Below are 24069 nucleotides of genomic sequence, written 5' to 3'. Positions count from 1 at the left end.
TTTGGGGGAGCCCCTACAAGGATCTGAGTCTGTGACCCCTGAGCGAGCTCTGATGGTGCCGTGGGATAGGCCCTGAGCTGCTAACCACAAGGTCATAGGTTCAAACCCACCAGCCACTCACAGAGGGAGAAATGTGAGGCAGTCTGCTCCCATAAAGATTTAGTTTTAGAAGCCCTTTGGGTTTGCAAGCCTCAATCTTCCATGTTCACCCCATCCCACACACACACACAATTCTGGACTCTCGTGGCCTTATGCCAGATGCAGCTGCTCACAAGTGCCATGATGACAGAGAAACGTCCTCCTTCTGAAAACGGAGCACTTGGTGCGGGAGGGGAGATATACACTCCTCCTCCATTCCAAGCTCTGAGAAGTGCACACAAAACCTCAACAAGTCCCTCTGGGCCCCTGAAGCAGCCCCTCCGTGTTTTCCTGGGCTGCACAGTCACAGAGGGACAAGAAGAAAGGGCCCTCCCTCTCTGTGGGGTGGGCCAGCTGGCGAAGCGTCAGGGGGTAACAGCCCTGCCTCCCCCTGCCCGGGACCAGGTGCGTTCCTGTCCACTTCACTGTGTGGGCACCACGGCGAGCTCTCCTTCCTAATCCCTTGTGAGGCCCTGGCTTAAAACCAGCTGTGCAGAGGGTTGTGCACTGGATCTGACTTAGCTCATCTCTCTCCTTGGCTTCCTGTTAGTGGTAAGGTCCAGGGCGTCTCAAACTCAGGCCGCCAGCGGCAGAAACACCTGCGGCACTTGCTGAACGCAGGTTCCCATAGGGGGCTCCAATGTACATATCCATGCCCCCGCAGCGCTGAGAAAGGAAATTCAAGAACGCTGGTGACAATTTGTTGGGAGGCACCCAATGAATGTGCCTGGGTGAGAAAGTCTTGACAATTCGGTTGCAGAAGTCCCGGAGGCTGAGCCAGCGTCGCTGCTGTTCTTGTTGGGTGCTGCTGAGGCACAGAGCGCCCAGGTGCCAGAAGCAAACTGTCTCATGGAATTGGAAGGAGAGCTTTAGGGAGGCAGGGCTGCTGGACAGGGTCGAACCGCCAACCTTTCGGTTCCCCGCCTGGCACTCAGCTATTCCACCATGAGGGCTCCTCCCCAACCCAACCGTCAAATGCACACAAGGGCTCAGTCCCAGGCCTGATGGCGCACAGCCAGCCCGTCTCTGGTCTGGTCAAGGCTCCTCTGTGCAGAGACACGTGAAGAATCTCCAGCTACAGGACGGTCTTTCAAATACCCACCACGTACAACCTGGGGCTTTGGGGCCGATGGAGGCGTGCTCACAGATGCTGCTCTCGGGGTGTCATCTACTCGGGGTTCAATGGAGACGCCCGTGGGAAGCCACGCTAAGATGGTGCTGGTAATTTAACAGGAAACAAGAAGGCTGGGCCACCCGACACCTGGCAGTGGTCTGACTCCATTTCAAAGCTCCTACGCCAGCTAATATTTGGGCCTCTCTTTCAGACACTGCAATAGGAAATTGCTCTCAGAGCCTAATAGGCTACTCAATGGAGGATGGAGACACACACACGCACACACACACACACCAAATTCCCACCAACCACCACCCAGTGCAAAGCACCCAACTTCCCCTCTGAAAATAAGGAAATGCAACATTTCCTTTCACTCGGAAGATTTTCCTCAGGAAAGCATGACTCAGGTTACCACGTGGCCCTGCTGTCTCTGATAGATGACACGTGGGGGGGAGGGGGGTCCTCGAATAGGGCTGACAGATGTTCTCCTTAAAAAGGTGACAGCAGGGTGGGGGCAGAAGCTGAGTGCGAAACCTTGTTGGCACCATGGTGAAAGGACTCACCTGCGAACTGAAAGAAAGGTCAGCCAGTTGGTGGGAGCCGGCTTCTCTAAAGATGGGGGGAAGCTGTTCCTTGTCTATCCTGCAGGGCGGCCATGAGTCTGAGCGGAGTCTACAAGCAGCAGGGTTGTTGGGGTTTTGCGGGGTGGGTGTGGCGAGATAAAGGTGAGTCTACTGCCGCCTATCCACCACTGCTGCGCATTCCTCCAGCTAGAACTGAGGAGCTGTGTTCAAACAGGTTCAGGTCTTACCTGATGCAAAGCCCCCGAAACACTGTCTATCAACTGAAAACGTGGCAGCGCCTCTGCTCTAAAGCAAAAATGAGGGCAGTCTCCCAGCGGGGCCAAGTATTTTAAATCGGAAATCTCTCTGCCGGCTCTGTGGACACCAATATTGACTATGTTTTCAAAACAAAGCTTTTTAAAAAATTCTCACCATCGGCTACTCTGCACCTTTGTGCTAATAAACAAGGCCGCCTCTGCCCTCCTGATCCCAGGTTAAAAGACCGATTCAATCAGCCACTTGATGTCAAAGAAAACAAACCAGGCTAAGTCCGCATTCACAAAAACCCCCATTCACAGACAAATGTGCAGCTTCAGAGCCTGTGATTTGCAGCCGCTGGCCCGGGGGGGGGGGGGGGGGGGGGGGGGACAATGTCTCAGAGAGCACGTGGAGGCCAGAAGACCCTGGGCGCTCACCTCCCAGTGACCAGGGCGCGTGGCCAGGAGGCGGCCCAGGACCTCTCTGACCCTGGGAAACCAACCCGAAACCTCAGCCACCCGGCCAGCTCTGACTCACAAAGCTGACCCCGTTGGGCACAGGAAAACGGCCCATTTCCTATGCTCCCTCAGCTGTAAACTTCACATCACCGGGCCTTTCTCCCAAGAATATCTGAGGAGGTCAAACCACCCTGCTTCGGGGTAGCAACCAAAGGTTCTCTCCACCACACCATGGGGCTCCTTTTTAAGCTGGTAAAAGAAAGAGAGGGAGGACAGACAGACAGACAGACAGCCCACTTTCAAAGGTAAGCTTAAAACGCTCAGACTTTGAGGACATCAGGGAACCGACTGTGCCCAGAACTTGTGTCCACGAGTTCTGGATCCATCAACACCTTCGTCCGAGATACCATCACCACCAGAATACCACGGGGTCTTCCAACTGGACCCCTGGAGTTCATTACTGCCCCCGAATCCAGAGCCAGCTTTCGAACACACACCATCGGCTCAAGTGTCATTCCCGATTCCCGTCACAGCTAGGAAATCAATGTGCACACTCCTGCCCATGGCTTACGAGGCCCCAGGTGACCCAGCCTCTGTCCATCTAACTCATCTCCAGCCACCACCTCTGGCTGCTGCAAGACGACAGCCTTAGAAACCTTTTGAGACAGGTCCCCTCGGTCCTACGGGGTTGTGCTGGGTTTGCTAAGTGTGTGGGCACCTGGGCACCATGAATTCGTCACACAGAGAGCTTTCCTCTGTGTCTCTTTTACTTCTAACTGCAACTAGTGTCCTGATTGTTCTCCACCCCGGAGCCATCCCATTCTACAGATGAGAAAACTGGGGCTGGCTTGGAGAAGATTCAAACAGCCTGCCCCAGCTTTCAGCTCCAGTTTGCTTCGGGCCCAGAAATGCGCCCAGTTCTAATATGGCCCCAGGCCTGCTTATCTTTCATTGGAGCTGCCTCACATTCCCTATCAAAGCCCTGACATCAGCTGCGCAGACTCAAAGGCAGGGATTAAACAGGCCCGTGAAAAGGGCAGACATTGTTCAAGGAAGAGAATGCAAAGATGCATGGATGCATGGTACATGCTTGTGCATAAATATCACGATACCAAATAGACATGTTAATTGTGTCGTGTGAAAATGGCACTCCAAAGACAAGTAAACACTAGGCTAGAAGGGTGGAAAAGAACAAATTCATTCCATGGCTGAGTTTCATTCTGAACAGATACGATCTCCAACGTACAGTTGGAGATAAATAATTGGCATTCGGTGCCCTACTTAATAATAGGTCATGGTCTAGGATTTAGGGTTTCACTTTAGTATTAATGCACCTTGGAGGAGCGGGGTGTTGAAATGAAATGTGTTGAGTGTATACGCAGAAAGCACAAGGTCAAAAGCTCCTTGAAGTCTCCCCTTATCAACACTCTTGATTAGGAGAGAACAAGAAGGTCCACACTTTGGCCAGGGGAGGGACCAGGCCCTGGACAGACCACAAAGAAGCCAGGCCTACCGTCTGCTCCCAGGCCCCAGTCTGTTGACCTTGGACACTTCATTTAGCTTCCAGAGCCCTCGGGTTCCCCTCAACCGGACAGCGACCCACCCTGCCTCAAAGCCAGCATGACTGTGCTCCGCAGGACGCAGTGCGTCAGACTCGCCTGGCTCACTGGGCTAGGTGAGGAGAGCCTCAGGGAGAGCGAGAAGCAAGGGTCAAAGGGGAAGCAGTTCTGGCCAGTTCACCACGAGATGAAGACAGGAACACCCAGGGCCAGAGGGAACGCCTCAGGCAGGATTGGTGGTCGGAAACACAGGCAGTGGGAGAGCGCAGTGGCCCGGCAGAGGCCCTCGTCACTCTGTGCAGTGACGGGAACCCAACAGGGGCTCTTGTAGACGAGGCCCAGGCACAAAGATGCCCCCGCCTACCCTCCACGTGACATAGGATGGGGACACCTTGGCCTTTGCACAGTCCCCCCCACTGGCTTATTTACCCCCTCCATGCCATGAGGAAACATTCTCATCCGCACCGAATCTCTGCCCCCAGATCAGCACAGTGCCGGGTGCGCCGGGGGTCTGGACGGATGTCCTGTGCTTCCTCCCAAGTCCAGCCAGGGATCCCAAAAACATGCTTCTACCGCAGAGTCACTGGAGACACCTCTGCCTCTTCCTCGCTGCTGGTCTTGCACAAAACCAAAACACAGGTGTGTGAAAAGAACTCTCCAAAATCTCCAAGGAGGTAACGAAATCTCAGGGGCAAAGGCTCCATTGGTTTGCTAGGAGCTGCCCGATGCTGTGGCTGGGTGGTGCACACCCCTGCAGCCTGTTGTTTCGGCCATCAAGGAGGGCCGAGTGGGGGTCGCGCCCACCAAGCGGCATCATTCTCGAGCTGAAGCACAACAAGGAAGGCCTGTCCTTCCGGGCGGACCTACTAAAAGACGTGCGTAAAGCAGCCAGCCCTCCTCGGACCGTCAGGTGCAGGGCCAGCACCTGGTAGCCTACAGATTCCCATCCCGCAGAGCAGGGGTGGGCCTGAGTGTACGCACGACAACAATTCCCAGATGAGGGAGGAGTCAGTAATGGAGAACAAGAGCCCAGGCCAGGGCCACACTCAGGGAATCCAACCATGGTTAAGAAGACAACTGAGAGACTGTATGCTCCATATTTTGACCCAAAGAAGGGGTACGAGGTTGGCAAGCAGCAATAATGACACAGTGGCTGAACAGCCTGCCACTAACCCCTAAGTTGGTGGCTCCAGGCCGCCCGGGGATGGCAGGAGGGAAAGACGTGGTGCCCTACCTCTGCAGAGATGGCAGTCTTAGACACCCAGAGGGCAGTTCCACTCCATCCCACGGGGCTCTCTAGGAATGGGGATCCACCCAAGGGTACACAACCACCACCACCAAGAATCTTCCTGCGCCCTTGGCAATCCTTGACCTGGGATGATCTGGCTGGTTGGCGATAGAAGGGAATCTCTCCCAGGTGGACGGGGGCGGCAGAATGGGAGGCTTCCCCATTAGGAAAGACCTGACAGTTCAGAGGGAATAATTTATGTCCTGGAGCTTAGGATAAAATAGGAGGGGAAGCAATAAAACAAGGAGTAGTCATTTATTGCGTGCTCGCAAGAAAGATCACACAGCAGCGGGACAGACCTTGGAATTCAAACCAAGGTCAGACTCCGGCCCTTCTCTCATCACCCCCATGGGAGAGCAGGGAGGAGCACAGCACAAATGCAGGGTACGTGGGCGCCGAAGAGCATCGCCACGTACAAAGCTGTGACCGCAGGCAAAGCATTTACCTCGGCGTCAGTCTCTTCATCTTTAATATGGACCAGTCGTGGTAGGAACACCTCAGAGGGTATGTGGTTGTCTACATAAAAAACTTAAAAGTTTCCTCCAAGGAGTAAGTGCCCTGGTAAACGCATGGCTACATTTTACGATAAAGCAATGTCCATGCTCGGCATTCAGAAGACAGAATGGAACCAGGATTGGGGTGGATTAAGGGAAGGCGGGCTTGGTCTCCGGCCAGATGGGGAGCCAACAGGTATGGTTCAGCAATCCTTGAGGCTACATGGAAAAGCAGAGAGTGGATCTGGAATTAAGGAGGGGCTGCCCTGCTCCCAGTAGGTAACAGGCTGAGTCTATAGGAGGGAGGGGCACACAGCGCTGGATTATGTTGTACCAAGACCCTTTAGATCGCCTGGTAACCCAGCCTCTCCCAGACCAAAGGGTGGAAGTCAGGTGTGGAGGCAGGTAACCGAGGGTAGGTGATCACTGCGGTTGCACTCATGCACCCCACCCCACTTTCTTCTCAGCAGATGATGGGGTACATTACACATGTCTGCAGTGTCCGGATCTGGCCAACGAGGGAGTATTGTTCTGGAAGTGAGGATTTGTTTTAAAGCCAAGGTCATTCAAGCACACACCATTCAGACCCTACCCACCCCAGGCTGCTCAATGACCACGGGCAAAATGGTGGTCGACCAGGACAAAGCGTCCATCCGCTCAGTAAGCCCTGCTCAGGCCCTAACTGAGAGCAGAAGCAGAGTGGGGTGGCTGCTGCTTTGTACAAGTACACTGATGTTGAAAGCCAGTGTAGGGACCAAGCTCTCAGGTAAAACTGGGGTCCCACCTGAAGAAAACCTAACAGGAGTGAAGACACCCCAGTGTATCTTAAATCAGGGCTGGAGCCTGTGTTGGACATAAGTGGGAGTGGTGATGTTTGTCCTGCTAAGAGAACCCATCGATGAGAACCAACCAAACAAACAAAAATATTCACCGCCATCAAGTCGATTCCAACTCTGAGTGACCCTACAGGATAGGGAGGATCTGCTCCCATGAATGTCTGAGAATATAAATCCTCATAGGAGCAGAAAGCTTCATCTTTCTCCTCCGGGAATGAATGGCAGGTGGTCTCGAGCTACTGACCTTACAGTTAGCAGCCCAAGACATAACCAACGACACCACCAGGGCTCTTTCTATGAAAACAAGTGCACCTGTAACCTCGTGGCAGACACTGCTGACTGTCTACCGATCTCTTTTCCTTCCTTAATGGATAAGCTCCAGTTTTGCTCAAGGCTACAAAATATGCAATTAAAAAAAAAAAAACCAGACATGACAGTGGCCAGCCACCCTTCCAGCATGGGGGGCTCACATGACGGTTCTGGCAACTAGGACATGAGCGAGGCCACAGGACGGAGCTTCTGGACAAGTTCGTTCAGGAACAAGGTATTGTTGCCACTGCTCTTTTGTTCCCACAGGCCTCCTTTCTCCCTCTTGGAAGAGCGACATAACACCGACACAGGGCTGCCACTCGTACTGAGGCACTGAGATCTTGCCATAGAGATGAGCCACCAGGGGGGAGAACCATCAAACAGGAATGGGAGGAGCCAGCCTCGTGATGGCTCCACACCGCCTCACACAGCCCTGGGTTGCAGATGCTCGACTTCTCTCCCAAAGCACAAATCGAACCTCCATTTGGTAAACTCACTGTCAGCTGGGTTTTCTGTTCTGTGCAGCCGAACCAACTCTTGACCTGATACCTGCTGTGAACGATCATTTGCTTTGCAAAAGCTTTAAGGAGTTATTCCACGTGCACGGAGCCAGGAGCTATGAATTTATTTGATTTATAAATACCTTTCCTCACACCCGCCTTATAGAATAAAGCATACCAACTGGATGTGTCCCCACCAGCCACATACAGTCATGACTCACCCACGAAAATTATGAATGCCCAAGCACGGATGTGGTGGCCATGTGGAACATGCCTTAGGAAGTGCCTCTCGAGAGGATGGAGGATCAACCCTCAACCCCCTCTGGCCTACTTCCCAGCCATGAGACACTAACCATAGTCCTTAACCTCTCTGTGCCTCGGTTTCCTCCACTGCAAAAGAAGCGCCACTACACCAAGAGCAAGGCGGTGGCAGATTTCGTCTTGTTTGGATTCGCAATCCATGCTCGCGGAAGCAGCAGTCAAAAGCAAACAACGTACTGCACTGGGCAAATCTGCTGCCCTAGCCCTCTGCGAAGATGGACCGTGAATGAGGAAGGTCTGAGAAGAACTGCTGCCTTTGAACTGGGGTGATGGGGAAGGAGAGTGAAAGAGGCTGGGACAGCCAGAAGAACAAACAAACCTCTCTTGGAAGAAGCAAAGCCAGAACGCAGGAGTGGTGAGGCTTCATCCCGCCTACTTTGGACATGTTAGCAAGAGAGATCAGTCCTCGGAAAAAAGACATCAGGCTCGCGGTCACCTTGAAGGACAGTGAAACGAGGAAGAGCCACAAAGAGAGAGATAACTGACCCAGTGGCCACAACAAGGGGCTCAAACGAAACCACTGTGAAGACCATACAGGACCGGACAGTGTTTCGTTCTGGTGGCTTTGAGGCAGCACCAACCTGACAGTACCCAAGAACTACTACTAACCATGACCAAAGACAGCGTCGGGCACGGTGCTAACAGTCAAGCAGCATCACTACTGTGGTGCCAGTGTCGAAAGCAACGAATGCTAAGAGCCAGAAGAAGTCATGCGTTGTTAAGATGCAGACATGGGTCCTCGCGCCCGCTTCTAATAGCAGTGCTATGAAACCAAGCTGTGGATTTCCGGCAGGTTGACAGTTTCAGAGGTACAGTTGCCTTCAGTCACCAGCCCCAGCCTCATGCAACCCCAAGAGCAGCAGAGCCTACATGAAGAGCTGCTTATCGGTAGGAAGTATTTATAAAATGGGGCTGGGTAGTGAGGTTAGCAGAAGCAGCTAAAAATAGTCCTGAAAGCAAACACATGTTCCTAAACGAAGGTCTGTTTGTTTTTCAAATCAACACTTTTACATCATCGCTATGAAATATCCCAGTGACGCATCATGTCCCGTATTGTAGGCAGACACAGCCTCCTGGCCACCACACACTTGGGCATTTTCTCGTTTGGTCTCTACCACAGAGAGTATCCAGGTCATTCTGTGAGGCTGCGCTTGAGTCCAAAAGGGCACAGCGTTTGGTCGAAAGGTGCCAAGCATTCGCCACAGGTATGTAACCTAATCGGCACCCACCGCTGGGGCACCGGACCACAAGGCACCGCACCCGGGAGGCGCTCAGAAACATTCCAAGATGAAAACAATCTCAAGCAAGCATACACGTCAAGGCAACTGGAGGCCAGAAACACGTTTTAATCTGCTCTTCCTCTCAGATGCGAAAGAAGCATAACAGGATGTGAATTGACACTTCTCTCCCAATCCCAAAAGGAACTGGAAAAAAGCAGCCGCCGCCACCAGTGATGATACAAGTCTTCAGGGCGTGAAGATCTCGCTCCATAATCTGACTGTGCGTCTGTTCCCATCTTCCCTGGTCCATTATCAAGCAGGCTGCCCGCAGGGGCTCCGGAAAGCCAGGGTGAGAGGATTTAACTCTCTCGTCACTCTACAGCCCGGGCGTATGGCAGGTTAAGTGTTGGGCTGCTGACTGCACAGCTGGCTGTTCAAAGACACCAGTCGCTCCTCAGGACAAAGATGAGGCTGTCTGCTTCCAGGAAGATTAGCAGTCGCGAAAAGCCTAAGGTGCAGTTCTGCTGTGTCTTTCTTTTAGGGTCACCATTAGTTAGTTGCCATCAACTCAGTGGCAGTGGGTTTGGTTGGGTTCTTAGTTTTCCTCTGGAGCAGCACTACCAAGAGAATCCGTATCAGCTGCATTAAATGCGCGGCTGTCAATGGTGAGGTTGGCAGTTTGAACCCTGCTGCTGCTCCGCAAAGAGATGGACGTGGAGTCTCATTCTGTGAAACCCTATGGGGCAGCTGTACTCGGTCCTCCAGGGTCCCTACCATGGGGACCAACCCCACAGTAATTGGTTTGTTGCCACAAACGGGATCCACAGATGTAGTTCTGCATTTTCTAGCCACAATTAAAAAGGTAAAAATAAACCGGTAAAACAGCTTCTAGTAATATATATTTTGGTTAACCCGTTAGGTCCCAAAATACTATCACTTGATCCCAAAATACTATCACTTCAACATGTCACATATAAAAAAATTATAAAGCTATGGTATTCTTGTTTCTACAAGTCCTAAACCCTAGCGTATCATGGAGACTGACAACTCCTCTAGTTTCTCACTGGCGACACCCCAAGGGCTCAACGGTGGGTCACATAGGGTGAGTTACCAGCTGCTTGGAGGCCAGGACTGCTCTGCCGTCACTGAAGGGTCCTGGTGACCTCACACATGACCTTGCTTAGTGGCTGAGTACTTTGGCAATGCCCCACCAGGGTTCCAGTGGGACTCACAAAATCCCCGTTACCTTCCACTCTGACTCACGGTGGCATCACGGGGCCATGTGGAAGTGCCCCACGGGGTTTCCAAGGTTGTAGGATTTAGAGAAGCAGACGGCCACATATCGATCCCCCAGAGTCACTGTGAGTTTGAACCAATGACCATTTGGTTTGAACCCAAAATGTGCCCACTGGGCCACCCGGGTTCCTTTCAGGATCATTCTATCACCCAAAAAACCAAACCCAGGGCCATCAGGTTGATTCCGAAGCACGGCGACCCCATCTAGACTTTAGGAAGCAATAGTTCTTTGTGCAGCCTCATCTCTCTCCCAGGCAGGGTCTGAACCAGTGACCTTGTGGTGAGAGCCCAGTGCCTGACCCATAGCACCACCAGGGCTCCCTGAGGACCTCTCTAGAGACCCCAAACTACTGAAAATCTATCAGTCCTATAAGTTGCCTCTTTGCACGAGCAAGTCCAATGAATCACTGTCTGACATGGCAGGGAAGCTTCTATGTGGGGGACATTTGGCAGGGAGCCCTGGTGGTGTAGGGGTTACAAATTGGGCTGCTAATTGCAAGGACAGCAGTTCAAAACCATCAGCAGTGGTACTTTCTACTCCAATGAAGTGTTCCAGTCTCAGAAACCCCCCCTATAGGGTCGCTATGAGTCGGCACTGACTCAATGGCAGTGAGTTTGTTTTTATATTCTGGAGGGTGGGGAGACCGCACATTTCTGTGGGTGTTTACAGAACACCCTCTCCCCCACGGAGGACACAGGGGGCTCTGTGCCCACGCAATGCTAACATCAATTTACAGGTTTGGGTTTTTTTTTCTTCTTCAGTCTTCCTTAGTGAGAGCCCACAAATTGGGGTGGCCACACAAACCTCTTATCAGAACAGCGTTCTACCCTTCCATCTCCCAGGGGCTCTGGCCATCTGGCCATGATGCCCACTGGCCACCCCACCCCATCCGATGTGGCCCATGGAAATGGCATGTGGAGATGAAGCATTCGCACTGTGTGGTGGCCATGGGTGCGTGCGTTTGAAGATGACCTGATCTTACCAGCGTTACCTACCTCACAGGCTTACTGTGATGACCAAGAGCAATAGCGAAACAGAGCGCTTAGCAAAGAGTAAAGCGCTACACAATCTAGTTATTATTACTGAGGAAGGCACCATTCCTCACCTAGAAGAGCAGATAGAAGAAAGGAAGGGAAGAAAAAAGAGTAACTTGAAACAGAGAGATGTTGAATTGCGGGGAAGCCCATGAAAATCTACGGGTTGGGTGCACTTTTGTACTCTTCTAAAAGAGCGCAAAGACGCTGGCTGGGGCCTCTCTCACCATTCCCCTCAAATTCTTGGGCGATGCTAAAAAGCAGGCGAGGCAGCAGCGAAGTGTCCAATCTTCTAGCCCGCCCACCCCCAAAACTGTAGCTCAAAACAGATCAAGTTCTCCGTCCCAGGTCTTAAGTGTGGCCTAAGACGGCCGCTCCTGCCAGGGACACTGACACTTTCTCCGGAGCTGAAGCTGCCGGCTCCGGGGGAGTCCCGGCTCGCGGTTTCCCACCCGTGCCAGCGCCACAGCGCTGGCGCCCGTGCAGCCCTCTCGCCTGCTCCAACCCAAACAGCAAGGCTCCGCGGGCCGCTGGCGTCCTTACCTGTCCACCGCCTGGCCCGCCGGCCCCTGGCTCCCGGCAGCCCGCACATTTACGAGGGCCGGCGGGAGGCACCCGCACAAAGGCGCCTTGTGCCTCCGTGCCAGGAGCTGGGGCACAGGGCGAGGGGGGACGCCTTAGCCAGCATCCCCACCCCACCCCCAGCTCTCCTGAGCAAGGCCACCCCCGCTCCCGGATTTCAGGAGGAGACTCCCTCGCCTTGCCCCAATCTGGACCCCAAAAGCAACAGGAGCGGCTGGTGAGAGTGGGGATTCACAGGCCACGCGAAGAAGTTGGTAGTTCCCTCCCCGGCTCCGGAGCCCTCACCTCGGGTCCAGTCCACGACTTGTTTGGGGCTCCACTTGGTCACGGGCTCCATGGTACACGGCTGCGCCCCGCTGGGCTAAGTGTCCGCGGAAAGTCCAGAAGCGTGCGCCCCGCGCCTTCCTGGGAGGGCGCGTCCCCGGCCGGTCCCCGCAACGGAGCCCTCCGTTAAGGTTGCATGGCGCGATCAGTGGGTCATCCCCGAGCGGCTCGCGACCCACGCACTGGGCAGCTCCGCGGCCCCTCCTCCAGCTGCCACCGGCCAGCTACGGCGCTCCTCCTCCCGCTCCGCGCCTCCCGGAGCCCGGGCACCGCTGCGGCTCCCGAGGGCGGCGACCCCAGACCCTTCCGCCCTCCGCACGGCACCGCGGTCACTTCCTCGGCCGCCCTTCCGCGCGGCCACGTGCGCCCGCGTCCCGAGCGTCCCAGCCGGCCTCCGCGGGCGCTGCGCTCCGGACTGCTGGGCGGGAGGACGAGCGCGCTCGGGGAGCAGGATCCGCTTGGGGCGCAGGGACCAACTGAGAAGGGGCGGGGCGGCGTCCGGGGGCGGGGCCGACGCTGGCTCCTCCTCCCGCCGCGCGCGCGCCCCCTGGGAAGCCTGCCCGCCGCGCGCTCCCGGGAAGCCAGCGCGGCCTGCGGGGGCGGGGCGGGGGCGCGCGGGGCTCAGCCCCATCCTGAGAGGCCGCAACCGAAGGCGCTGCCCCACTCCTTGCAAACTTCTGAAAGCAAAGTCGTTTTGCTCGCACCAGGGGAGGCCTTCACACAAGTTGAGGGAAAATTCCATGACCTTTCAATTCTATTTTTCCGCAAACGTTTTGAAGCCCCACTCACTCACCCCCAACCCTTTATTTGGAAGGAAAGGGTGATCTGGAATTTGCTTCTTTATCACGTTACTCCAAGGTATTTTCCCACACACCCCCACCCCCAAGGTGACTCCTGAGGAGCTGGTCGCATTTAACATCATTTAGTGGAATCTCAACTGGAAGGAGCACTGGTGGCATATGGTTCTGCATTGGGCTGCTAACCTCCAAGGCCAGCAGTTCGAAACCATCAGCCACTCCGTGGAAGAAAGATGAGGACTTCCACCCCTGTAAAGAGCCACACTCGAAACCCACAAGGCCAGCTCTACCCTCTCCTGGTGTGTCGCTCAACTCGATGGCAGTGAGTTTGGACTCCATCCACTGACCCTGGCGCAGCCCACGTCCACAAAACGCTGCATGAAGTCAGAGGTAACGGGACCTCAGGGGCATCTGCTGCTCCTCCCTCAAGCCTTTCCTGACTCCCCTCCCCCGCCAAGTGAACTTGACCTCCTCTCAGCGCCTATCTTTTGACATTTAATATTTCCCACTTTCAATTATGGTTATTTATTTACCCCTACCCTTAGGAAACCGTTAACCCCTTGACGGCAGAACCTATCTGCTATTAGCCCTATCCAGATGCTCAGCTCAGACACCAGCGGGGTGAGGCTGTATGGCTAGTGCCTGCCCTATCCTGTGACTCTGTGTCCATGAATGTCTCAGATGTGGTAGGTTTTGTTACATACAAACCCAACCCCACTGCCATCGAGTGGGTTACCCGCTGGGCAAAGGAGAACTGCTCGCTGGGGTTTCCCAGACTGTACCGGAGCAGAAAGCCTCATCTTCCTCCTCAGGTAGAAACGGCTTGCTGACTTTGAGGTTAGCAGCCCGCTCATCAGCCCGCCGTGCCACCTGGGCTCCTCTGTAAGGTCTGAGTCTCCGCAACCCAATGGGCAGCACAGCAAAGCCCTGCCCTCCTTGCAAGTGCTCTTATATTGGAGCCCAGTGCTGCTGCCACGGTGGCTGTACCTCTCCGTGAGGGTCTTCCTCTTCGTCGCCGCCAAGGTATGTGAATCGAAGTCCTGTCACCTCACTGCCGAGGAGCATCTGGCTGTACTTCTTCCGAGACACATCTGTTGGTTCTTCTGGCAGTCCATGGTACCTTCAGTATTCTCCGGCAGCAGCGTCATTCAAACACACACCTTGTTTCATCACCCTCCGGTTTATTGTGAGTCACAGATACTGAGGGTTTGTTTTGTTTGTGTTTTGTTTTGGTTTGGTTTGGTTTTAAAGTTGCAGGTTTGGGGAAAGCTGGCTTGGAGCAAGTCTGCCAGCATTCATTTTCCAAGAGTGTGTGATCGCTTGTGTTTCTGTCACATTTGGGGGATCCTCACAATATTTTAAACCTTTTCATGAAGCGGCCAAATAGACCACCACATAGGTTCCCAAGCTTACGTGGCCTACCGCATCCTTTCAGAGAAAAAAACAACACCGTTGCATTACTCTCCATCACCCAGCGCTGCAGTGGCTGGATTGCAGGGGTCTGGACCTGAACCTCAGGTCTCCAACATCTGCCTGGGTGTGTTATGAGCAGTGCACCCCAAAAACTCACTGCCATCAAGCTGATTCTGACTAATGACCCTATGGGACAGAGCTTGACTGCCCCGTGGGTTTTTGAAGACTGCAAATCTTGTAAAAAGCCTCATCTTTCTCTCATGACCTTACGGTTTGCACCCCAATGAGTAACCCACTACACCACACACACACACTCACTCACTGCCATTGAGTCAATGCTGATTCACAGTGAGCCTATGGGATAGGACAGAACTGCTCCTGTGAGTTTGAGACCATCCATAACTCTTTACAGGAGAAGAAAGCCCCATTTGTCTCCATAGGAGTCGCTGGTGGTTTTGAACTGCTGACCTTGCAGGTAGTAGCCTAACCAGGAAACCACTACGCCACCAACTCACTGCCACTAAGTGGATGCTGACTAATTTCAATTCTATAGGGAATGTTCTACAGGGCATCTCTATAAGGCAGGTAGAACTGCGTTGTGGGTTTCTATGGGGCAGGGTAGAAAGCCTCATCTTTCTCCAGAGGTTGGGGTTTCTGAGACTGTCAGTCTTTGCAGGAGTAGAAAATGGATGAGACCCAGGAGAAGAAAGGCGTCCCGCCTCTCACAGGCTTCACTGGGTGACGATTGCTTTTGAGCAACAGAGGCGGGCAGAGCATGGGACTTAGCAAAGGCAAGTGCAGAACTCCTGGTCCAGTCACTGTGCTCTGGAGAACTTTGTAAAAGATAACCTTGTAAACTTCCTGTCAAACTGGTGGCATGGTGGTTACAAGTTGGACTGTTAATTACAAGGTCAACAGTGTGGAGCCTCCAGCCACACCTCAGGAAAAAGATAAGGCTTACCACTTCTGTAAAGAGTCACAGCGTCAGAAACCCACAGGGGCACTTCTACCCTGTCCTATGGGGTCACTCTGAGTCAGCATCAACTCAATGGCAGTGAGTTTGGTTTGGTTTGGTTTTTTCATCTATTGTAGAAGCCCTTGTGGAGCACAAGTTGAGCACTTGGCTACTAACCAAACGGTCAATGGTTCGAGCCCACTAGCTGCTCCAAAAGAGAATGATGAGGCTACCTGCTTCCACAACGATTATAGTCTTAGAAACCCTGTCCAGGTCTACTCTGTCCTGTAGGATTGCCATGAGTCAGAATCAGGGGACACCGGGCCAACAGTCACATCAATTGTTAACTATCTCTAAGGCAGCATGCATAGGGAGAAAGGTCAGAGGCATTTGTCATTGAATTCACTGGATAAATGTCACCAATCTTATCCGCTTCAGTTCCAGCTGCTGCTTGGGTTGTGTCATGTTTGACTATGAATGGGTGACCACAGGATTCTATCGCCAAGCTAAGACACTGCAGCTCAGTTTGAAAAGGGACACTTTCAATAGTCACGCTGGGTCACTGAGAAAAATCCGGGTCATGTGGTCCTGCATTTGTGAACAACAGCCAAGGGGTAAGAATTCTGCCAGAATTTTACTGGATGTTTCCTGTTTCTTTGCATGAGTTTTCACCGACATGTTAAAAGCTGAAATTGTGGGGGCCAGGTGAGGGTTCACATTGTTTCACCCCATTGGATCAGCAGCTCTATCTTCACTCAGACTAGGTGGATCAGAGCTGAAGGCAGAGTCCTGCTGAGATCTCTAACCCGGAAGGCCAATTAACTCTCTAAATGAATTAGCATTCTGTTTACACTTCAAGTCTGGGAGGCTAATTACTATTTAAATAAGGCCTCTGCTTTAATTATAACTGTTAGCATGTGAAAGTTTTCAGGAGACCAGCCTTGATTGGAAAGGCAAACTTGAAGAAAACCAGTGTCCGGACTGGTACAGAATAAGGGCAGTCTAAGAGCCCTGGTGTCATAGTGGTTGCAGTTGACCTGCTAACTGCAAGGACAGCTGTTCAAAGCCACCAGCAGATCCACAGAAGGACTAGGCTTTCTACTCCTATAAAGATTTACAGTCTCAGAAACCCATGAGAACAGTTCTGTACTGTCCTATAGAGTCACTGTGAGTCAGAATCTACTCAATGGCATGAGTTTTGTTGAGGGGAGGGGGTATTTTGCGGGGTGGGGCGGGTAGATACACAGACCTTGGGGGATTAACATGTATACAAAATTACCTATAAACGCACTCACTTTTCTTCTCTATTAGCTATAGTCTGATGTCCACATTGCCTTTGCACACCGTCACCAGTGACAGCTTGGCCACCCTTTTCAGAAGCAGAAAAGTGTCCATAGGCACCTGGCTGGTTACCAGCGCCCCTTGAGCAGAGCAAGGGACTGTCTACATCTTGTTTTTAATTGCTTGGAATTCGTAGAAGAACTGATCCTAAATCCCACATCCTCGATGTCTCTTTCCGGTGACTTCATGGGCCTGGGTTTTGGTCTCCTTGACAATTTATAATATGTATTCAGTCAACATAAAGAACATTAGAGGTGTGTAAGGTACTTAAACGGGGCTATCAGAAAGCTCAGAAACCATCATGGGATTTCCTGTCTTTGCCAGAGAGGAGTGCCCTGTTAGGCGAAGGAAAGGGAATTTTAAGAATCAATGTGATAGTAACATTTTTGACCAGTCTAGGTGGGTCAAGCAGTTTATAATGCACTCGAAAGAAGAAAAAACTAAGTGAACTGCTTCCATTTAGATGACAGCAGAGAAAATCTATGAAACAATGCTGTTCTGTGAGGTATGGGGTTACCATGGCTTGGACTTATCGAATGGCAGTTAATAACAGCACATTTATATAGAGATCCTCGGTGGCCTAGACAGTTAAACCAAGCCACAAGCACTTCAGAGCAAAGGCCCAGTGGCCTGCTTCTGAGGATCATGGAAGTGCAGACGCTACCAGGCATTGTTCCACTCAGACACAGATGGGATCACCATGAGTGGGAGCCAACTCAACAGCAACTGTGAAGTTTACATTTTACATACATTACATACAAACATACATTTGTATATTTCTAATGAAAACTTTTATTGGAAAAATAAGGATGGAGCATTGGGGACTATCTGTTGTCATCAAGTCAATTCCAAGTCACAGTGACCCTATCAGACAGACCAGAGCTGCTTCTTAGGGTTTCCAAGACTAAAAATCTTTATAGAAGCAGACGACCTGATCATTCTCCCTCAGAATAGTAGGTGAGCTTGAGCCACTGACCTTGAAGTTAGCAACTCAAAACCTAACCCACACCTCCTGCTCTCCAGTTGATTTTGACTCATAGTGACTCTATAGGGTTTTCAAGGCTGTAATGAGTGGTTATTGATATAATCTCTTTAAGAACTACGGGGGGGGGGGGGCGCGCGGAGGGAGCGGCAGAATCATTGAGTTCATTGTGATTCATAGTGACCCTGTCGCAACTCAACAACTCAACTCACTCCCATGGACTCGATTCCGACTCCTAGCGACTCTATGGGACAGGGTAGAACTGTGCCTCTGTGGGTTTCCGAGACTGTAACTCTTCTCAGGGGTATAAAGCCTTATCCCAACTCATAACCTACTATGCACCAGGAATCCTTCAGCTACGCTATAGGATAGCACAGAGTAGGACTGCCTCTTTGGGTTTCCAAGACAGCAAATCTTTACAACAGCAGGCTACCACATTTTCCTTCCTCAGAATGGCTGTTGGGTTCCAACCGTTAATGTGTAGAACCGCACACCAAACCAAACACTTCCATCAAGTCAGTTCTGACTCGTGGAGCCCCAAGACGGTAAGTATTTATCCAAGCAGACAGCCTCATCTTTCTAGCTGAGAGTGACTGCTGGGTTTGAACCACTGACTTCGTATTTTAGCAAGTCTAACACTTTCCCAACAGGACCACCAGTGCTCCTTCTTAAGAACTGCAGGAGAAGCAAAATACGCAATCTTTTCAATAATAAACTACTCATCTGTAAAAACCCAGCTCCCTCCCAAACTCAAATTAAAAATATTTTCCACAACAAAAGAAACAAACAATAACAATAATAAACCCAGCTGGACCAAACACAATAGTCCATTTTCTTCCCATCTATAGGTCGTTCTCTTGAGTATCATTTTTTTCCCATCACATTGCCCTGTCCTTTTTTTTAATACTATTTTCAGAACATTCCAAAGCATTTCATGTTTACTTTACATATAATTCCCTCCTGCATTTCTCATGCTATCTTTATGATGAGAGATTCTAAACAATTCTGCAAATTGCTGCCTGGGAATTTTCCTGCAGTTGAAGCGCAGCACTCTGTCTGTGACATTACCTCACCACAAAGCCATCCCAAGCAGAGTGCAGATGATCTTGTCTTGCCTTCAGTTCTATTTGGTCTGCACACTTCACACTGCAGTGATGCAGTTATCTCCCTAAATGGCCGAGGTTGCCTATCAGATTATTCGGGCCATCAAAGACTCAAAAGGTTGGCTTTGTGTATATGTGGGTGGTTTTGCTTTGTTTTCATTTACATCTCCCAAATGCTAGCCTACTTATTTAAATAATCTGGGTCGTTTAGATGCAGGAATGAAGTCACTCTGTAGTAGGAAAGGGGCAGATTACACATGGGGCTGCTAATGGCAAGGTCAGCAATTCTAAGTCACCAGCCCCAGCCCCTCCCTACAGGAGAGTAAAATGAGACTTTCTCAAACAATAAAGAGTTAGAGTCTTGGAAACCCACAAGGGCAGGTCTACTCTGTCCTGTAGGGTCGCTGAGCACCATAGTCACCTCCCTGGCCGTGAGGATAGCAGGCACTGGGAACCCATCCACGCATCCAAGGAAGACAAACGGGACTGTCTGAAAGCGTCAGCACCCTAAGGGGCAGTTCTGCCTGTGCGGCAGTGCTTTCGTGTGGTGGAACCGACTCCACAGGGCGAGGGCTTGGTGTGGGGGATTTGACTGTCGGAGGAAAGCCGGTTTTCCTCTTGCTGAGCCCTTCTGGAATGCAAAGACCACTGTTAATTGGGTGAGCATTCAAAACACTTCCCTCGCGCAAATCATATTTGGAGAAGATCACCTCAGGCTGACACTGGTAAATCCTATTTCCAAGGATTTATAGGAGCCCTGGGGGTGGAGTGCGGGAGGCAGCCAGGAAGGGGGGGGGGCTTACAACTCCCGTAAAGAGTTACAGTCTCCGAAAAGCTGGGGCAGTTCTACCCTGTTGTACAGGGTCTCTATGAGTGGGCATTGATTCGCTGGCAGGGTGTTTGCTTTCTGTTTGTTGTTGTAGCTGTAGTTTCAGGAGTTGGTATATGAGACAGCACCCACCAGAGGTGCTCACAAGGCTGCCAACCAGGGAGGATGCTAGAAGGAGCCCTCCCTCCGGCCTACTTCTGCCCCATCAATTTAGGCTCCGTTTTGGCCCAGCTATCAAGCTGCATGCAGCCAAGAAGAGTGGGTTTCCCGTCAGTTGTTCTTTAGGTCCTGTGGGACTTCGTCTGTTCCTAATCTCAGAGCAATCACATATATGGCAAGGCTTTCAGACATGGTGATTTTTTTTTTTGCTTGTTTCCAACGTACATTCTGTGTTCATATGATGGGCAGAAGCTCAGATGAAAACTAAAGTCATCCCAGGTTTCAGAAGCAGCTCTGGTAGGCCCGTGGTTAAACCACGCAGCTGCTAACCCCAGAGTATACAATTCAAACCCACCAGCCAGCCCCAGAGAGAGATGTGGCAGTCTACTTCCCTAAAGAGTACAGCTTGGGGCACCTCCATGCTGTCCTGTCAGATCTCCATGAGTCAGGACCCAACAGAAGGTTTGTTGTTTTAAATTGAACACGAACATTATAAAGCCAAGTAAACACTTCACTTTTTATGGTGTATTGATTGAAGGTTGACAGACCAGACCATCCTTTTCCCAATCATTAAGACCTGTTTTGTTCAATGTCATTCACTGCCACCACCCGCCCCCCCAAATGCCACCACTTACCCCACTTCCTCCCAAAGTTTTATCCGAAGAACTGAGAGATTTGGATATCCTAAGCACGCTGAGGTAAAACTTCTCTAGACGTAGCTACATCCTTAACAAGAAGAACACAAACTGTGCTTCCTTACTGCTTTTTATGTTGCTGATTCGAGCTCGGCCTGACGAACATTTGATGATGCCATTTCTAACCAAAGGTTGAAAGGCACAGCCACCGGTTCCCGGTGAGAACGGAGCAGCCGCGTGAACTTTGAGGCCAGTCTGGCAGTGGTTTGCTTGTCCTCCTCTTTGCTGTACTTGCAGAAAATGCCATCTGGATTCAACCTACTGAGCGTACTCTCCAGGGACTTCTGACTCCTGGCAACCCTAGAGGACGAAGGCGAAGTGCTCCAACCTATACAGGAGCCGACAGCCTCCTATTTCTCCTAGGGAGTATCTGGTGAAGTTGAAGTGTCCACCTTATGGTTAGCAACCCAGAACTCAACTCATCCTGTCACCGGGACACCTTTCAACCGAGTGAGAGCATTTAAATCCAGCTGCCCCTACCAGTCAACACATGCACATTTGGACTGAAAGCACATGATGCTTCCCAATTGACCCCATTGGGTCCGGAACAGGACCCTATTCCTTCATGTTCCACAATGAGCACCCCCTCCCTTAGGAAAGTCAGTCTTCCTTTGGGAGAGATGGGGGAGGGAAACAAGCAGGACGTGTTTCATTCAGCCCACTTAAACATCCAAAGAGAAAATTCAACACTGCACGGATCAGGGTTTTCCTGCCGGGAGTACGATGGTTCCATAGAACTTGGGCGGCAATCCCAAAGGTCTCACTGACCAGGAAAACCCGGGCTTGCTGCCAGAAAAGACAGAAGAGGAGTTGTGAAAGCCCCTGAGCTGCTCACAAACGCCTGGGCTTCCCGGCAGCAGTCACTGTTTCACAACGCGTCTGCCTGCAGGGCACTCTGGGGACAGGCCCCCAGCATCCCCTTCCGGTTTGCCCTCCTCCATCCAAGAGTCACTTCAAGTTACAGAGAGATGGAGTTGGCGCAGTTCTTTTTGCACTTTTTCTTCTCTCCCCATCTTTCCAGCTTTTTTGTTTGTTTGTTTGTTTGTTTGTTTTTCTCCTTGCTTGCCCCTTTTCCACCTGGCTCCCTTCTCCGGGCCCCTGGAACTGGAGACAGCCCCTCCATTCAGGGAACAACAAAGAGCCTTTTTTCTTGGTTTTACCTATGGCACCTGAGCCCCAGCGATGGCCCTTTGGCTGAGTGCAGGAGCCAAGGGGATAACCAGCAAATGTCAGGAAGACAGGCTGTCTCACGTCTGTCCTATGCCCTATATCTCCTCTGGATGCCATACCAAATACAACATGGGCCTGACCTGCCAGGTCTCAGACCACCCACCAAGGACAAGTGTGCCTCCTGGCCTATGTCCCCTCCCCACTCCTCTCCCAGGTGGCTCTCCCACCTGGGGGTCCCCTCCCCTGGGAGTGCTGACTCCCCAAAGGTGTCAGCCTAAGATGCTCCTCTTCTCAGAGAGACCTGCTGTAAGAGAGAACTCGTGGAGGTCCCCGCTGACTTGATCCCCCCATCTCTTAATCTTTCTCGAGCTTGGGAGCCTCTTTGGGCTTGGATACTGAAGTCTGAAGTCCAATGGAATTAGAAGGAGCCACCTAGCTTTACAGGTTCTATTTTCTAACAGTAAAGGTAGATGATGTGGGGAGGCATCGCTGCATAAGGGACAGGACCAGCTTCTACCTGCCGATGCTAAGTCTGCATGTCTGGCTGCAACCTGGTTGCAAAACTCCTTGGTTGAATTCACTTAAGAGATATCAAAATAAGAGAAAACCACATAGTGGTAAGGGGATACGCAGGCTAATGATCTCACGTCGAGGGAGACTTTGCAGGTTTCCAAAGAGTGAAAATCCAAAATCAGTGGGTTTTGGTTTTTCCAGATGACTGGAGTGGAAGGCTCTAGAGTGAGCTCGGTCCCATGCCTTCACTGAATTGCTTCCCATCTGGGGTCAGGAGCAGACCCTCGGTGAAAGCTCTCTGAGCATCTGGTGCTGCCCACAGCGGGGTCAGACAGCAAAAGGGGTGGGCAGGAGAAGATGTGGGATTCCACATATTGTTTGCAGATTTTTCTCTTATCTTCATGTCTTCTTATCAACAATGCATGCTCTCGCTATCAGGCTAAGGATGACACTTCTATCGGTATGAAAAGGAAATAAAATCTGAAGTTAGAATGCACTGAAAAGCGATGATCACAGTTACTAGTAAAACAAGCCAACAAAGCACTCACTGTTATCAAGTCACTTCTGGCTCCTAGCCCTCCTGTAGGTGAGCTTCGGAGAGTGTAGCCCTCTCTTTCTCCCACAGAGTGGTTGACCTTTGGGATCACAGCCCAACTCCCCCACCAGGGCTCCAGTCACAATGGCTGGTCAGCAGCACAGGTCCATTCTGGCTCCTCCAGGAGGGTCCGGCTCCCTAAGAAAGCTGTTAGGGGTGTGACATGAGGAGCCCAACCCAACGCCAAACTTCCAGCCCTGTCCCTTGCTCCCCACCCTCCACCCTCAGCCTAGATTACGTAACAGGTAAGCATTGTGGGAGCTATCATTTTACTGGACTTTTTTCTTTTACAATTTATTTTCTGTTTAGTCCTATGCATTATCTTTGGCCCCAGATGAAAACACATCCCCAAAGTGCCCGCTAATTAAATGGTTGATTTCCAAAGAGTGGAAATCCAAAATCGGTGGGATTTTGTTTTTCCGTGTGAATGGAGTGGAAGGCTCCAGGGTGAGCTCCGTCCCACGCCTTCACCGAATTGCTTCCCATCTGGGGTCAGGACGGACCCTCTGCGAAATCTCTCCATTCGGAGCCCTAACCACCTCCACACCGCTGAACATTGTTTGAAATTCAACAGGAAGACATCTGAGGTTTGCCTCTTCTGACTCAAAAGAATTCCCGAATCTCATGCCACTTCAATTAGCAGCTGATGTTTTGTTTTCCTTTTCGCACTCGCTGCATGAAGCATCCCATTGTTTAGAGCAGACAAAAGATTTGCATACATGCATATCCTTCCTTAAAGACTTATGGATGGCAAGCATATATGTGAAAAGACATGCAGCATTAGAGAAATGCAAATTGAACCACAAGTTGACACGACCCAAATGGAAAAAGCTGACTATCTCAAGAGTTGGCAAGGATGTCGAGGACGCAGACCTCCCTCTTGTACACACCATGAGGGATGGTAGAATGGTACAACCACTCTGGGCAATGTACAAGTGGGGGGATACCTACTGCAGGAGAAGGTCCTTTCACTCCTACGTCTTTGCCTAAAAGAAGCAGAAACATATGTGCATGAAGGATTATAGGAGCGCAGATAATCTTCAAAAGCTTGGAACAATCCAAATGTCCATCAACAGGTGAATAGAGGAACTACATAAATGTGCTATAATGAAAAGAAAAATCAAGAAGCAGCTCGTCTTTCTGTGACAATGAGTTCCCACCACCCTCAACTCCTGTCACTGGACAACTAGACATGGCTCGACTCTTCAAGATGCACAGCCCA

At 51.4% G+C, this 24069-nt stretch overlaps 1 protein-coding gene across 3 annotated transcripts in view; it reads right to left on the bottom strand.

Annotated features, from left to right (window-relative positions):
- The window catches only part of CNKSR3 (CNKSR family member 3), a 103987-nt gene extending 91231 nt beyond the window's left edge, over positions 1-12756 (bottom strand). For all 3 annotated transcript variants that reach the window (XM_075554348.1, XM_075554351.1, XM_075554350.1), the window contains exon 1: positions 12257-12756. In XM_075554348.1, the coding sequence (XP_075410463.1) occupies positions 12257-12308 (52 nt within the window). In that variant the 5' untranslated portion in view covers positions 12309-12756. The remainder of the gene's footprint in view (positions 1-12256) is intronic.
- Between the last annotated feature and the right edge of the window lie 11313 nt (positions 12757-24069).

This window comes from Tenrec ecaudatus, chromosome 7 (genome assembly GCF_050624435.1).
Source record: "Tenrec ecaudatus isolate mTenEca1 chromosome 7, mTenEca1.hap1, whole genome shotgun sequence".
NCBI lineage: Eukaryota > Metazoa > Chordata > Mammalia > Afrosoricida > Tenrecidae > Tenrec > Tenrec ecaudatus.
This window is presented reverse-complemented; position numbering and strand designations above follow the sequence as displayed.